At 22.9% G+C, this 18,026-nt stretch overlaps 1 protein-coding gene across 1 annotated transcript; it reads right to left on the minus strand.

Moving 5' to 3' along the window:
• Nucleotides 1–15: 15 nt before the first annotated feature.
• KVR01_013113 (uncharacterized protein) lies at nucleotides 16–2,052 on the minus strand (the record flags this gene model as incomplete). The annotated part of the gene is made up of 2 exons (XM_044791748.1): nucleotides 16–1,696; nucleotides 1,766–2,052. The coding sequence occupies 2 exons, from the start codon at nucleotides 2,050–2,052 to the stop codon at nucleotides 16–18; spliced, it is 1,968 nt and encodes a 655-aa protein (XP_044637989.1).
• Between the last annotated feature and the right edge of the window lie 15,974 nt (nucleotides 2,053–18,026).

The following is an 18,026-nucleotide window of genomic DNA, read 5'->3' on the forward strand; positions in this document are numbered from 1 at the left end:
TTGGCAGCTTGAACATCACCACCAGGACTCGGAGACATCCAGAGGGGCCCACTTGTCCCCTCGTTTGCGACGACCGGCAACACCACCCCGGTTGTTTTCTTTCCATCCTTCTTCTCCCCGCGCTGCTTCAGCTTTTTGGCGGCTGGGCTTTTCCTGCCGCGATGATGCCAGGGTACCCCAGAACTTGGCCGACTCTGATACTTTACGGGAGGTTTCCTCCTCGCCACTCACGGCGGGTGCACGTGATGATGGCTTTCCACCGTCGTCCAGGCCTGCTGCTACTGCTGCCTTCCGGGGACCTGGTTCGCGCCTGTTCGTCCTCCGTTGATGCCTCGCAGGCGGATAAGAAGGTGGAGGTGGAGGTGGTGGTGCTGGGACCATGAGCCGATCCGTCGTCTCCCAGTCCAGCCACACGGAGCCGGGTGTGGGCGCCACCCGAGCGACCCCGTCCCGGGCCGGCGGAGGGGGGCCGTCCAAGTCCAAGAGGGGAAAAGACTCGCAGCTGCTGCTATTTGCCCCCCGCGCCTCTGGCCGCACGCGTGTGCCCCTGTGGCGCCTGGAAGGCCGGTGGGATCTGCGAGGTGAGACAGCAGTAGCAGCCGGCTCCCACGTGCAGTTCTGGGGCTCCTCAAAGTGTGCGTAAGCCCGGGTGTCGACGACCGGAGGGTCAAAGAACTGCCGGACCAAGAGAAACGGGTGCGCCCTCGCCACCTGCCGCGCAGTCGCGCCTCCGTGGTCCCTGATGTCAGCCACGGCGCCGTGGGCGTCGAGCAGCGGGAGGACGCCGACGACGCGCCCCTCCATCCCGGGGCAGACCTGGCCCAGCAGCTCGTGGAGGGGCGTCTGCCCTCGGGCGTCGGTAGCGTTGACGTCCGCCCCGCCGCGGTCGAGCAGGAACGCCACCGCCTCCTCACACGCAAAGCGGCACGCGATGTGCAGCGCCGTGCTCTGGTGTGGCTGCACGACTACGGGGTTGGCCGGGTCGGCGCATGCGTCGTCCTCGAGCAGCAGCATGGCCACGCCGCCGTGGTCGTGGCAGAGGGCCGCGAACAGCGGGAGGTAGCCGTCGCCGTCGGGCGCGCGCGGGTCCGCGCCGTGGCTGAGCAGCAGGGCGATCACCTCCCGCGGCGCGCCGCCGCACGCGTGGTGCAGGACCGCCTGGCCGCGGTGCTCGCAGTCCGGGGAGCGCCAGCACCCGGGCCCGCAGGGGTGCGCCCGCGGCGTGTCGGAGCGCAGGCTCGGGTCGGCGCCGAACCGCAGCAGGACGTCGGCTGTCTGGGTCAGAGAGGCGTCCCACCCGGATGCAGGCGAAGAAGACGAAGCGTCCCCGTGGACCAGGCCGCGCAGGGCGTCAAAGTTGCGCCAGGGCAGCCTCCTCCGGACGGCGAGGTGGATGGCGGCCAGCCCGAACCGGCTCGGGGTGTTTGGGTCTGCGCCCCTGGTCAGGAGGTACCGGCAGGTCCGCGGCAGGGCGTAGCTGCATGCGATGCGGAGGGCGGCGTCCAGGCCCTTCCGGGCGCCGCGCGGGTTTGCGATGGCGAGGTACAGCGGGGTGATGTCGGGATAGTCGCCTCCGCCCTCCCACACGTCGGTGCCGTATCTGACCAGGTGGTTTGCCACCCTGGGGGCGTCCCCGAGGATGGCGAGGTGGAGGTATGTGACCGTCTCGGAAAACCTCCAGCCGGGGGGTAAGATGCTGAGACCATGATGTGTTAGAAGCCATATCAAGTCTCATAACATTGAAGTAACGATGGGACAGACGCACCCGTTGAGCTGCTCGCTCACATGTAGCTCCTGGTAGCAGAGCCACTGCGCTATGTGTTGAGAGTCGCACTTGATGGCATGGGCTACCAATCTCATGAAAACAATGCGGGGCTGATTTCCGTGGTTGGTGCAACGCCACTGGAAAGCTTTGGTGAACAGGTGATCAAAGGCCATCCAGTGCAGGAGTCGACTGCAGCGGCTGAGAGCGCTCAGTTCTTGGACAGAGTGGCCCCAGCAGCCAAAGATCTGCAGCATAAGCTCCACGGGTAGGTCTGTGATCTGAGCCATGTCTGATGAGTCTCAGATCTTGGCTATCACGAGCGCCTTGAGAAAGGAGATCTTAGAGACGGCCGTGACAAAAGAGATCTTGAAGAGGATTGTGAGAAAAGAGATCCTCAAGAGGGCCTTGGTGAAAGAAATTTTCAAGGTTGATCAAAGAAAGTAGAAAAAAATAAGTGTCCCCGTCGGTGGTAGGTATGGGAGGGACCAACAAACACCTTGTTGAATCCGTTGTTTGCTAGTGGGTTCCTTGATGTAATTGGTGCCTGAACTTCCGGGTTATCAGTCTCGAGACAGGTTTTGCGTTTTTCTGTTGTGTCTCGAGGCTCCAGGCCAGTCGTTATGGTGCAGCTGTCGGTCGAGGTCCTAAAGAATGTCCAGCTTGCCCTGACACACCTTTCTTTTAGTTGACTTGACTGCAGGCCAATGCTTCAGTACTGCAATAAATGATGATCAAAAGGAAACAAATGCATCCGTGAAAGTGAACAAAAGCAGGAGCACCACGTGCAAGTCCACTTGAATATGTACTAGTAGGCACCTACTTAAGTACTCGGGCAAGTGACAATTTCACGACAACTCTGAAATCGCGGAGTACCTAAGTACCCAGGAACCCAAGTACCCAGGCAGGCAGCAGCGATTGTGTAAAATGGTAACAAACAATCAATCATCTTCGATTTGATTTGCCGGGATATGATTGGCACAGAGTAGCAACTTTGACTTCAATCACCTTTCCACCGGTCACTGCAAACAGGTTCAAATTACCTAATATCAATGCTATAATGTTCATCGAAAAAGCAGCAAGTGTTCACTGATTGAAGACATCAAGGTGGGCAGAGAACTTCGAAGTGTGACCCCTCATTGCTGTTCCCAAGTGCTCTTTGCACTTTTCAACATCCCATGAGTTCAATTGTCGGAAGGGTGGGACATTTCAAGCCAATAACCCGGAGTTTCTGGACTGAACCCCCTTCCCAGGACCTGAGTAGCCTATTGCGGCTCACACTTTTCCATGGAACCTTCAGCTTTATCCACTACAGCCACCTTAAAAGTTGATAGATCAATGCAAACGTCATCAACCAAGCCCGGGGACACGAAAGCATGGGATCACGATGAGAACATTGCCATATAGAGTTGAGTCATTCTTTTCACCAAGGGGCTAGAACTTCATTTGGTGCCATTACCTCCATGTAGCCCTAAGTGCTATTCTTCAATGCCTGCCCTTCAATCCTTCCACAGGCCCCAGGGCAGGCACAACATCCACAGTGGTAGTAGTCTGCTTTGCAAGGGTGGCTTAAAAATGACAATCCCCATTTTATATGGCAGGAACCACTTCAAGATCACTCTCAAGAGGACTCCAGAGTAAGAGAGGGTCACAGGCAATAAACCGAGTCGTGGCGTGAATACATGGGTGTGGCACCGATCTCCCCGCATGTGGGATGTTTTCAACCAGAACGGGTCCAGTTGACTACAGTACATGGAACGCAGGACGGTTATTTACCAGCAGTTCTCTTGGTACAGTCTCCGCTTTCAGGGACAATAAGTTCGACAACCGCATAGGGTTTTGACTGAGCTTCACTACACTCGAGGAGGATGCTCACGAAGACTAAAGGGTGAACATTGATTCAGAAAGTTATTTGTGTGACAGCGACAATTACTCCGACGATGGCTTCAATGTGGACTGCGAATAGCATCATCAGGGTTGAAATTAGTCCGAATTAGTTTAGTCACAGACTTTAATTAAGACTAAAACTTTAGTTATTAACCCTAACTAAATTAAAGGTTTTTAGTAAAGGAGTTAATTAAATTAAATTAGTTTAGTTAGAGGGGTTAATAAAAATTAAAAAACTAAAATTAAAAATAATTTAAGTAGGGATTAAACTTATAAGTATTTAAAATTTAAAATTAAAAGTAGAATTACTATATTATAAGCTTACTCTCTTTAATCCTTTTATTTAGTTCAAGTTTATTCCTTAATTAATAAGTTTTAATTAGACTTTTTAACTAAGATTAAAAAACTAGACTAAGTTAAAAACTAATTAATCTAACTAAGAAACTAAGGAATAAATTTACAACCCTGAGCATCATGCTCAATTCGTCGTGCTTTTGACCGGTGATGACGACGAGTACGTCGGCTATCAAACCAGTGGTGGAAATCAGGAGCAGGGGCCTTGAGAAGGACCCTGACGCGGTTGGAGTATTCGAGATTTACCTAGGGAGCTCCAAATGGGGCAGACACAGCCGTTAAGTGGTCTTGAGTGCTTACCACCGTATGAAGGCGCCATGTATGTCCTCGGACGTATACGGAATAGAAGCGAAACCACATAAGCCAAGACAGCAGCTCAGTCTTTATACAGTCACTGGTCGGCTCTGGTCTTTCTCCCCCATTGCAAGGCTTACAAACATGCTCTAGCGCTGTGCCCGAAACTGCCCCGGCGAAGAGAACAACGCCGACTTTCTTTGCGAGGACTACCAGCGCTGGGTAACAGGCAGTCGAGGCGTTCACGAATATGATTCCAGCACTTTCTTCTATCCACATCAACAGGGGTGTTGAACTCGAATTGGGACTCTCTCAGTTTGCTGATCGGTAGAAAGAGAAAACACATGTGGTCAATTTTGCTAGAAGCATGCGCTCAAGAGCTTCCAAGGTTGCGGCTCAGTGAGGTGGAAATTCGAAGATGTGCATCGGATAGAACATGCTAAGAAAACTCTGTAGAGAAATTCTGTTCATTGCGTGCCCTTCTCATGTCACATGGTGATATGAACTGGTCTTCCTTCTATTCCGTATACGTCCGAACCCTGGGGGCCATGGTGATATGAAGGTGACAGGTCAATCAGTTGTTACACAAGCATGCAGCCAAGCGGACCCTTCTAATTAGCGCCAACGAGTTGATGTTGTTTCCCCTGACGATTGCAGGTAACCTTCCACCTTCGATAAAGCTTACCAAAACCTAGAAATCCAACATCGCATTCAGATCGCGTGTGCCTGTCTTATCAATCACGGGTAGTTGCAGACCCATGACGGATGACTTTTGAAGATGCGTCTCGCGCTCAGGTCCGGGCTTGGGAAGGGCATCGCGATTCGCAGCTCGCGTGTACTTCGAGCCCCTCCGGCTGGGTTGATATCGCGGCGTGTCAACTACCAACAGGCCAGGCATACTCTCTCTACGACATCTAAACGTCTGGTTCAATCTGAAAACAGCACGAGAGAACAAAGAAACCGCGCGAATACTTCATATCAGACACTGGTCGCCGGGTCACACGACTACCAAGCTCTGGCCATCCGCGAGGCCTTTAGGAACGCCCCACTGTTCAGCCCGGGTGCACTCAATTCTGTCGAGCCCATCGTTAGCAACCCACCTAGTGGGAATCACGGCTCGGAGCTCGTATCACAATATGGGGTTGTTGGCGTCCTTCGCGATGTCGGCGCCAACGACAACACGGAACAAGAGGAGGTTGATGCACAGGATAGGCTTGTCGTGGCCAACTTTGATTTCTCATGGTCTGCGTTGGTCTGTGGCTCTAGAGGATCAGGGAAGAGCCAGACCCTCGCCTGCCTCATCGAAAACGCCTTGAGAGGTTTGAAGGCAGATCCCGATGCCCAAACAGGCGATGGCATTGAACCGTCAGCAGGGAATATTCGAGGTCCTCCGGCAGCCATCATGTTCCACTTCAACACCAATCCAGAGTGGTTTTATTTTTAATCCCTATATATATAAAATATATATAGCGTCTTTATATAATAGTAAATACTTAAGATTTAATATTTAAAGAAATATAGTATTAATAATAATAGAAAGAGAATATAATATATAGGTATATAATTAAGTTTTATATTATATAGATAAGGTTAAAAGGTATTACTCTTAATAGTATTATATTAAAATTATTAATATAAGTAGCTTAAGGGTTAATTTATTATAATATTAGAGTTAAAGTTAATAAAGTAGTTATATAATAAGATTAAAATAGTTTTAAAATAACCCTATAAAAGAAGAATTTATAATATAAGATTTAATAAGTTAGTTTTTCTTATTAATATACTTAATAACTATTTAAATTTACCCTTATTGAATAAGCTAAATATATTATAGTTTTTATTTTAAATATATAGTTTATAAAATAATAATATTATAATAATAAATTTATTTAAGAAAGCTTTTTATATAAATTTTATAAAAGATTAAATTTTTTAAAAGTTAAGTATAGTTTATTTATTATATATTAAATAAATATTATATAAGGAAGTAGAAATTTAAGTATTTAAAAATTAATTTTTTTTTAAATATATTACTTTATTATTAAAGATTTATTTATTTTTATATAATAAATAAAAAATATAATAAAAAAAGGAGCTTTATAAAAAAAGTTAATAACTTTATATATAAATAAATTTAAAAGTATATATTAAATAATTATTAACTTTATACTTAAAGTATAAACTAATAGTTAATTTAAAAGTTAAGAAGATAATAAATATATAGTTAAATAAAAAATATAATATAGTTAAAGTTATATTAATCTAGAATAGGGAACGATTAAGCCCTGCTAGGCCGCCGACATGTGTCACACTAGCAAGATACCTGTTAAAGTAGTCATCTTGACCACCAACTTAAACCTTGCCGTGAACCACTCTTACAAAGAACTGGTGGATATATTCCTATATCGGCCACTCAGAACGCTACCACTTTACCTCTACAATCACCACCTGACCACAGAGCGCGTGATGAGATTGATGGCTGTAAACCCCTTCCGCTCGGAACGAGGCACAGATCCACCACACCTGGACCCAATCCGCAGCACATTAGATGATATAGCATTATCTAGGCTTCGGCTATATTATATTTTTTATTTAACTATTTATTTATTTATTATCTTTTTAATTTTTAAATTAGTTATTAGTTTATATTTTAAATATAAAGTTAATAATTATTTAATATATATCTTTAAACTTATTTATATATAGTAAAGTTATTAACTTTTTTTATAAAACTTCTTTTTTTATTATATTCTTTATATATTATATAAAAGTAAATAAATTTTTAATAATAAAATAATATATTTAAAAAAGGAAGATTTAGTTTTTAAATATTTAAATTTTTACTTTTTTATATAATATTTATTTAATATATAATAAATAAACTTTATTTAACTTTTAAAAGTTTTAATTTTTTATAAAATTTATATAAAAGGCTTTTAAATAAATTTATTATTATAATATTATTATTTTATTAATTATATATTTAAAATAAAGATTATAATATATTTAACTTACTTAATAAAGGTAAATTTAAATAATTATATAATAAATATATTAATAAAGAAGAATTAACTTATTAAGTCTTATATTATAAAATTCTTTTTTATAAAAGTTATTTTAAAATTATTTTAATCTTATTATATAACTATTTTACTAATTTTTAATATAGTATTATTAAAAGTAATACCTTTTAGCTTTATTTATATAATATAAAGCTTAACTATATACTTATAAATAAAGCTACCGTCCACTCACCTAGTAATTATATCCACTTACCTAATTTCTACTATTTACTTACCTAGTATAAGGTTTTATATATAAAACCTATATAATCCTATATAGCTATTAAGCCTACCTTATATTAACTTTAATATTTAATATATAATATATTTAATTTATATTTTTTAAACTAATAATAAATATTAAATAAAAATTTAAAATAGTTATTATTTACTTACCTAATTATTATATATTATTTTATATTATTTTAACTTTATTATTACTTTATTATAAGAACTTTACTTACTACCTATTTATTTATTTTACTTAAATATTAATATCTACCTTTTATAATAATATAACTTAATTTAATCTTAATAATTTTAAATCTCCTTTACTCTTTACCTCCTTATTCTATTATACTATAAATAATAAATACTAATATATTATTATAAATACTTTAAAACTTAATAAATTAATATATTAAATTATACTTATAATATATAATTATTAATTTTAAAAAACTTTACTTTATTATTTAATACTATAATATACTAACTAATTTTTATTAAGTAACTCTAATATTTACTACTTAAAACCTAATTTAATAACTATAATCCTTATAAAAATACTTATAAAAACTTTAATAATTATTATCTTTAAGCTAAGTTTAACCTTTAAACTAAATATTATAAATATATAATATTTATTAATTACTTTTAAAATAACTTATTATAATATAAAATTATTATTTAATATATTTTAAATAATAATAAAAATACTATTTTAAAAATTAAACTTATATTTAAAAATATTAAAAGAAAATATTAAAAGTAGCTTAAAAATATAATTAAAATAAATATAAAAGCTTAAAAGGCTATTTATTTTATATAAAATAAACTATTCTTTTAATTTATAATTAAAAATAAATAAATATTAAATAAATATTTCTAATTTATACTTTAATTATTTATTTTATATTTAATATATTTAAATCTTTTAAATTATTAAAATAAATAATCTATATAACTATTTACTATTTAAATTACCTAATAAATATATATTTATAAAAATAATACTTTTATTATACTATTAAAATAATATAATATTCTTATAAACTAATTTTAAATAAATTAAAAGTTATTAATTTACTATATACTATTCCTATAAATAAATTATATTTAAAAATATTAATAATTAATAAAAGCTTCTTAATAATTAAGTTTTTAAATATTAATTACCTATTAAATATCTTTTTAATTTTCTAATTAAGAATTACTATTTTATTAATCTTTATATAAATAATAAATATTATATTTAATATATTATATTCTTTTAACTAAAATAGCTAAATTTTATAACCTTAATAACTTACTATTCTTCTTATAAATTTTATATTTAATATTAATTAATATAATCTTTTATTTATTTATATTATTAATATAATATTTAAGTATTACTTTATATTTACTTTTAATTTTATTAATAAATTAAAACTATTAATTATATTTAAGTTTTTATAATTTAAAAACTTAATATTACTTATAATTTTTAATTAATAAATATAAAACTTATTAAAATAATACTATATATAAAATATATTTAAATACTTAAATTATTATATATTAATAGTATTTAATAAAAATATTTAAAAATATTTATAAATATAAATATATTTCTAATAATAAAATATTTAAGAAATTAAAAGAAATTTCTTAAAATTATTAATATTATATATATAATAAATATATTCTATTTATAAAATAACTTTTAATATAAATAGGTAATAATACTTAAAGAATAAAAGGTAGTTAACTATATTTAAGTATAATAGTTTAATAACTTTTACTATTAAAATATTTATTAAATATTCTTTCTAAATATAATATATTTTAATATACTTTATATATTAGTTATAAAAGTCTTTATTATTACTTAAAAATATAACTTAATTATTAAAAGTATATATATATAATAATAATAAATACTTTTTTTATTTTTTAATTATATTATTTTAAAAATTTAAAATATTTTAATTAAAAAGACTATAATAGCTATTAAAAGATTAATATAACTTATTAATACTTTACTATTTATTATTAATAATTTCTAATTTATAATAAAATTTTATAAAAACTATTATAATATAAAGGTTAAAGTTAACTTACCTTCCTTATATAAAAGCTTTTAATATATTATAAATTACCTATATACTTATAAAGCTTATATTATAATAAAGTTAATAATATATTTTTAATAATTAACTTTTATTTATATTAATATTAATTAAATTTAATAATTTAATACCTTATACTTTTATAAAACTACTAATTATAATAAATTATTTCTAAACCTTTTATATATTTAATTATTACTACTTATAATTAAATATATAATAATACTTATTAAATAAAAGTAAACTATTTTTAAACTTTTATTTATTAAAAAGTTATAATTTACTTTATTTTAATAAACTAACTATTTAAAAACTAAGAGTTTTAAAAGGGTTCTTATTAAGAATATATCCTTTAAATAAAAATTTTATTACTATATTTCTATTTAATAAATAATATTTAGCTATTATATATATTAATATTACTATTAAAGCCTATTACTAACTAAGTTCTTTAAAATTACTTTAATAAAAACTTATTATAATTAAATAAAATTTATTTAATACCTTAATTATATTCTTTATAAAATAAAAGGTTAAATAATTAAAAATAAATCTAAAAGAGTAAGGTAAACTACTATATATATAAGTCTAATACTTTATTTATTACTATTAGGTAGATATTAAGTAAAAATAAAGCTATAAAAAAGAAAAAATAATTAATTATAAAAATATAGACTTTATAATTAGCTTAAATATAATTAATAAATATAATTAATTATATTACCTCCTTTAATCTATTTAATAATAAACTTATTATTAAACTCTTTTAACCCTTTATAATAAACTTAATATTATTTCCTTAAATTAATTAACTTTAAATCTTATTTTACTAATTAAAAAGTTATTTAAAGTTAATTATAAGAAATATAAGCTTTATTATTAATTTAAATATAATTAGTAAATATATTTAACTATACTACCTTTTAATTAACTTAATAATAAATCTATTATTAAACCCTTTTAATATCTTTATAATAAACCTAATATTATTTCCTTTAAATTATTTAAATTTAAATTTAAATCTTATTTTATTAATTAAAGAGCTTTTAAAGCTAATATTACCTTATTATCTACCTAACTAAAAACTAATTTTAATTAAATATAAAAATATATATATTAATTAAAATATAATTTATATTTCCTCTCTTTTTTAATATTTTTATTAAACCTATTTAATATACTTATTTATTTATTATATATTCCTATAGCTATTTATAACCTAATATATTTTATATTATTATTTTTAATATATTATAATTAAAAATACTTTTATTATTATTTATTTTTTTATAAATAAACTATAAAATACCTTTTAAATTAAAAATATATAAAAGTTAAATTAAGTTATTTATTAAAATATATAAATTATAATAATTATAATAATTCTTTATTAAACTTAGTTAATAGGGGAGGTATTCACTATATAAGCCCTTTAAATAACCTTTTAATAGTTAGTTATTAGTAATTAACTACTTTTAATACTACTTTTTCTACCCTTATATATATAAATCTAGTTAATATTAATTAATAGTTATAAGGGTAACTATAAATAATTAAATTAATAAAATAGTTTATTACTTTATAGCTTAACTATTTAAAAGTAATTATATTAAGGTTATTAAATTACTTAATTTATATAATTTATTTAATATAACTACTTTTAGTTAATAAAATAGAGTTATATAACCTATTTAAAAGAATTAACTTCTTTATAATATTTTAGTAATTATTAAATATAAAACCTAAATAACTTTTAAATATTTAATATTTAATTTAATATTACTATTTAAAATTACTTTTATAAATATTTATTATACTTTATATAAATAAAACTTTATTAAAACTTTAAATTTTTTATTTACTTTATTATTAAGCCCTCTTTTATATTTTAATAATACTTTAAACTTTATATTAACTTTATTAAGTATTAAACTTTTATTTATTTTTAATTAATAAATTCTTTAATATACTTATATATACCTTTAAATTAATATTATAATAAATATTTTTTATATTTTATTAATAGAAATTATTAATTCCTAAATTAATTATATTTAACCTTTAAAATAATATAATTTTATTAATATACTTATTCCTTTATAATTAATTCCCCTATTATTCTAATAATTACCTATAATAGCTCCTTAAAGATTTATTAAATCTACTATTATAACTAATATTATTATTTATTAAAATATAAAATAAAATATACTTTAAAATAGTTTATATATATAATATTAACCCTAAATTATAAAGTATAAATTTATTAAAAATAAAAATTTAATATAATATAGATTAATATATATATTATATAATACTTATAAATATATAAATACTTTAATATTAAAAGTTATATAAAATATTTATAAAGAATTTAATAAATAAATTAAAAGATATTTATAATTATTAATAAAAACTTTTCTTAAAACTAAAAATAATTTTATATAAAAGTATATAACTAACTTAAAAACTTATTAAAACTTATTTATATTTAACTTTTTTATTAAATTAAAAATATTAAAATAGTTTAATAATTAATTTAAAAACTTATAAATTAAATAAGGTTTTATTTTATTATAACTTAATTTAAAAAAAATAACTTTAAATTTAAAAATAAAATTATTATTATTAAGAATTTTAAAAGAAAAATAAAAATAAAAATAAAAATAAAAATAAAAATAAAGAGGCGTTTATAAAAGTAAGAAAGATAAAAGTAAAATATATAATAAATATAAGAAGAAATTATTATAATATAAAAATAATAATCTAAATAGTAATTTAAAATTTAATAATAATAAATAAATAAAAAATAAAAAATAATAAAAATAAATAAATATAATAATAAATTATATTATAAGTTTAATAAAAATAAAAGTTTAAAAAGGATCTATTTAATAAATCTTTATTTTTATTTTTATTATTTTTAATTTTAAATTTTAAAAATAACTATTTTAAAATACTTAAAATATAAAATTTAATATATTATATTTATTATTAATAAAATATTTTAATAACTATTTAAATTAAATATAATAATTAATATTAATAAATATTATTATAATAATAAAAATATATTTTTAATAAATTATAATATATTTAATAATAAAGTTTTTATTTTTTTAATATATATAAAATTTAAATATTTAATTAATATAATTTTATATAGCTTTTATATATATTAAAGAGTATTATTAAATATTTTATTTATATAATATAATAAATTAATTTATTTTAAATAGCTTATTTTAGTAACTATATTTAATAATACTATTTATTAAAATTACTTTTATTAATTAGAATATATTAATTTTATTAATTTATATTAAAAGAATTTTAATAAATTGGTTAAAATATTATAATTATTAATTAATAAACTAAATATATTATTAAGTTTTTAATTATTATAATAATTAATCTATTAAAATAATATTTTATATATAATTAAAATATATTAAAATTTATTATAATATTTTATAAACCTTTAATATTAATTAAAACTTTATATTTTAGTTTATATTTTATATTATAGGTTTATTAATTATAATAATTTATAAATTATATATTTATTATAAATAAAATTAAGTTTAATAAAGAAAATAATATTTTATAAATTAAAATATAATAATAATAATTTTATAATAAATATTATAATAAATTTTATAATAAAGGTAACTTTTATAATAATTTTAATAAAACTTATAATAATTAAAATATTAAGTTTAATAATTATAATAGTTATAGTAATTATAAAGGTTATAATAATTATAAAGGTATATTTTATAAAATAATTTTTACTAAAAAATATTTTATATATAATAAAGAATATTATTAATTATATAATATCCTTTAATAAATAATAATATTTAATTAATATACTTTATAATATAAAAGAATAAGAATAAAACTTATAAATATAAATTATATAATATTCCTTACTAACTTTAAAATAATTAAATATAAAAATATTTAAATTAATATTAAATTTAATAATAATTTTAATTAAATTTATATTTTATATTTAATAAATTAAATATTATTTTATTTAATTAACCTTTTTATTATAATAATAACTTATAATTTTATTTTAACTTTAATATTTATACTAAAAAGATAATATTTATATAAAGTATTTTAAAAGTATTTTTTTAATATTAATATTATAATTTACTTTATTAATAAATATACTAATATTTTATTTTATATTATAATAATATTTTATTTATATTAAATATATTATATATTAATAAAGTAAATATTTATTTTAAATTAAATAATATAATATATTCCTTTAAATTACTATTTATATTAACTTTTTATTAAAATTATAATATTTTATATAATTAATATATTAATATTTTTTTACTTTATATTTAAAATATAATTAAATTAATAATTTTTCTTTAAAATATAATAAATAAATAATATAATAGAATAATAATAATATAAAAAGACTTTCTTTATTATATAAAATAAAATATTTATAGTTTTTTTTAATTAGATTAATAATTAATATATTAATAATTTATTTTTATTAAAATTAAACTTTAATATTTATATTAATATTTAAATATTTTATTAAATATTTTTAATATCTTTTATAAATATAAAATATATAATAAATATAATTATATTAAAATAATTTTATTTTTACTATTAATATTAAAATATATATACTTATATTAAGATATTTTAAATTTAATTTAATAAATAATTATAATTTTAACTATAAACTTATAATAAATATCCTTTTATTTAGTTAAATTATTTATATTATATATTATAAATATTATTATATTATTTTAAATAGGATACTTTCTAATATTATTATTAATAAAAGATATATAAAAAGCTTTTTATATAGTTTAAATTAATATATTTAAAGCTATTAAATTTTATTTAATATAATATAAATATAAATTTTATATTTTTAAATTTTATATTATAACTTAAATATTAAATATTATTTATAAATAAATTCTAATTAGTATATTAATTAATTAATAAAATTAAATATTATTATATAATATTATATTATACTTTTAATATTTTTATAAATTATTTAAAATTTATTTTTAAAATTATTTATTAATTAATTTTAAAAGTTATAAATAATATTATTATTTTTAATAATTTAATTTTAACTTTATTTATTTTTAAAATATACCCTTAAATTAATATTAATCTTTCTTTTATTATTTATATTTAAATAAAAATTATTTAAAATTATAAATAATACTATTTATATTATTATAATAAAAAGTTAATAATACTTTAAATATTTATAATAAATTTAATATAATTAATATTCTCTCTATTATTATAAAGTAATATTTAAGTATAATATAAAAAAAAAATAATAAAACCTTATAAATTACTTACTATTAATAGTTATAATATAATTTTAATCTTTTAATAAATTTATTATATTTTATTTATTTAAATTTAAAAGTATTATTATAATTTTAATTTTAACTTTAATAATACTTTTAATAATAATTTAATTATATTTAAACTCTTTTATTTAAATTATTATTTAACTTAATTTTATAAATATAAATATTCCTTTAATTTTAAAAATAAATTAAAATTTAACTTATTAATATTTTATATAAAAAGAAAAATAAATATAAATTAATTTAAAGTTATAAATTAATAAAATTATTTTTACTTTTAATAAATTATTTAAAATATTTAATAAAAAGAAAATTATAAATTTAATTAATTATAATATATTTATATTTAAAATATATAATTTTAAAAATATAATAATATTTATATTTTTAAAATATAATTTATATATAAAATTAAAAGTAAAAATAAAAAATTATAAAAAGTTTTATATAATTTTTTAAAATATAAAATATTAATAAAAGTTTATTTTAATATAATTTTTAACTATTTAAAAGTAATTAATATTTATTATTTATAATTATATTTATATTAATATTATTTTATATTATATAAATTAAATTTTAAAATATTATTTAAATATATTTATAATTTAAATTAATCTTTAAATATATTATTTTAATTAAATTATTAAAAAGATTTATTATAAATATTTAAAAGTAATTATAAAGGTTATATTACTTTATATAATATATTAAATTTAAACTTTATTAATATATAATATATTATAAATATTATATTAATATATTTAATATAAAAGTTTTTATATTTAATTTTTATTTTTAATTATTAAATTTTAATATAATAAAACTATTTTAAAATTATTACTTTTAAACTAATACTTTAATTTTAATTATTAAAAATTCTTTTAAATATTTATTAAAAAATTAAAAATTAAAATTTTATTATAAACTTAAAGAATATTTAACTTTAAATAACTTTTTCCTTTAATAATACTTTTATTTTTTAATTAATAAAATAATATTTATATAAAGTAAAAAATAAAATAATAAGTTTAAATTATAAATATTAAAATAAAAATAAAATATAAAATAAGTATATAAATAATATATATAAAATTACTTATTTAACTTTTATTTATTAATTTAAAGTTATATTTAATTTTAATTACTATTTAAATTTATAATTTAAATAAAGTAAACTATTAAAAACTTAATAAATATTTTAATTAATAAATTAATAACTTTAAATATAAATTATATTTTATTTTTATTAATTTAAAAATTATTAAATTAATAATTTTATTAATAAATTATTTATTAATAATAATAATTTTAATTTATAAATTAACTTTTATAATTATATTTATTAATAAAATTAAAATTAAAAATATAAAATAATAACTTAAAAAATAATATTATTTATTAATTTATTAAATATAAATATATTATTAAAAGTATTTTTATTTTAAAATTTATAAAATAATAAATAAATTTAATATAAATAATATAATATTAACTATTTAAATAAAATTACTAATTATTTAAAACTAATTATTTTATTAATTATTTATATTAATTTTTTATAAATATTATTAAACTTAATATAATTAAAAAGAAATATTTAATAATTAATATAATAATATTCTATTAATTATATAAATAATATAAAATTTATAAAGTTTATTAAATTTATAATAATAATAATTTTATTAATATATTTATTAAAATAAACTTAATAAGTTACTTAAAAAGCTTATATTTTATAATAAATAACTTTTTAAATTAAGAAATATATAAATTATAAAAAATTTACTTTAATTTAAATTTAATAAATTAAAATAATTAATTTATATTAAAAATAAAATTTATTAAAAGTTAATATAATTATAAAATTATAACTTTAATTAGTTTTTTATAATATAATATATAATATTATTAAAAATAAAAGTTAAATTAATATGATAATCCTAAATATTAAATTAAAATAAAACTTTTTTAAACTACTTTATTTAACTTTAAACCTTTTAAATTTAAATTTATATTATTAATTTTATAATAAATATTAATATTAAAGGTTATATTATAAAATTATTTTACTTTTAAATTTAGGAATTATATCTTTTTTAATATTTTAAGTAATTTTTTAAATTAGTTTTTTAAATTATTTCCTTAATTATAATATTTATATCTTTTTTTAATAATAAGATAGTATAATCTATTTTAAAATAAAGTTTATTTTATAATTTTTTAATATATATTAATTTTATTAATTTTTAAGTTAAATTAAGTTTATTAATATATTATAAAATATTTAGTTTATTTAATTTTTAAATTTATTAAAGTAATAATAATAAAAGTATAAACTATATATATATTTTAAATAGGTTATTTAAATACTTAAAATTAATAATTTTAAAATATTTATTTTATAATAATTAAAACTTTTTATAAATAAATTAATATATTTATTTTAATTTTATAAAAGTATAAAATTATATAAATATATAAATTAAATATTTTTAATAATATTAATAAATTTTCTTTATAATCTTTATTTAATAATAATATAATAGAATAATTTCTTTTATATTTATTTTTAATAACTTAAAGGTTTTAAATTTAATTTATATTTAGAATATTTTATTTTTATAATAAAAAATATTAATATAATAGTTATAATAGTTTTTATTGCTTAGTTAATAAGGAAGGTATTTAATTATATATTTTGTAACTTTATTATTTAATTACTAATAATTAACTACTTTTACTAATTTTTTATTTTTATATATATAAGTTTATTAATATAAATAAAAATATTAAAAATAATATAAAATTAAAATATAAAATATTAATTAATAAGTTTATAAAAAGAATTATAAAATTAATTTAATAGAATTTTAAATTAAGTGAAAATATATATAATAAATTATATTTAATTAAATAATATATTAAAATATAAATA

The sequence above is a fragment of the Diaporthe batatas genome (assembly GCF_019321695.1).
Source record: "Diaporthe batatas strain CRI 302-4 chromosome Unknown Contig00023, whole genome shotgun sequence".
NCBI lineage: Eukaryota > Fungi > Ascomycota > Sordariomycetes > Diaporthales > Diaporthaceae > Diaporthe > Diaporthe batatas.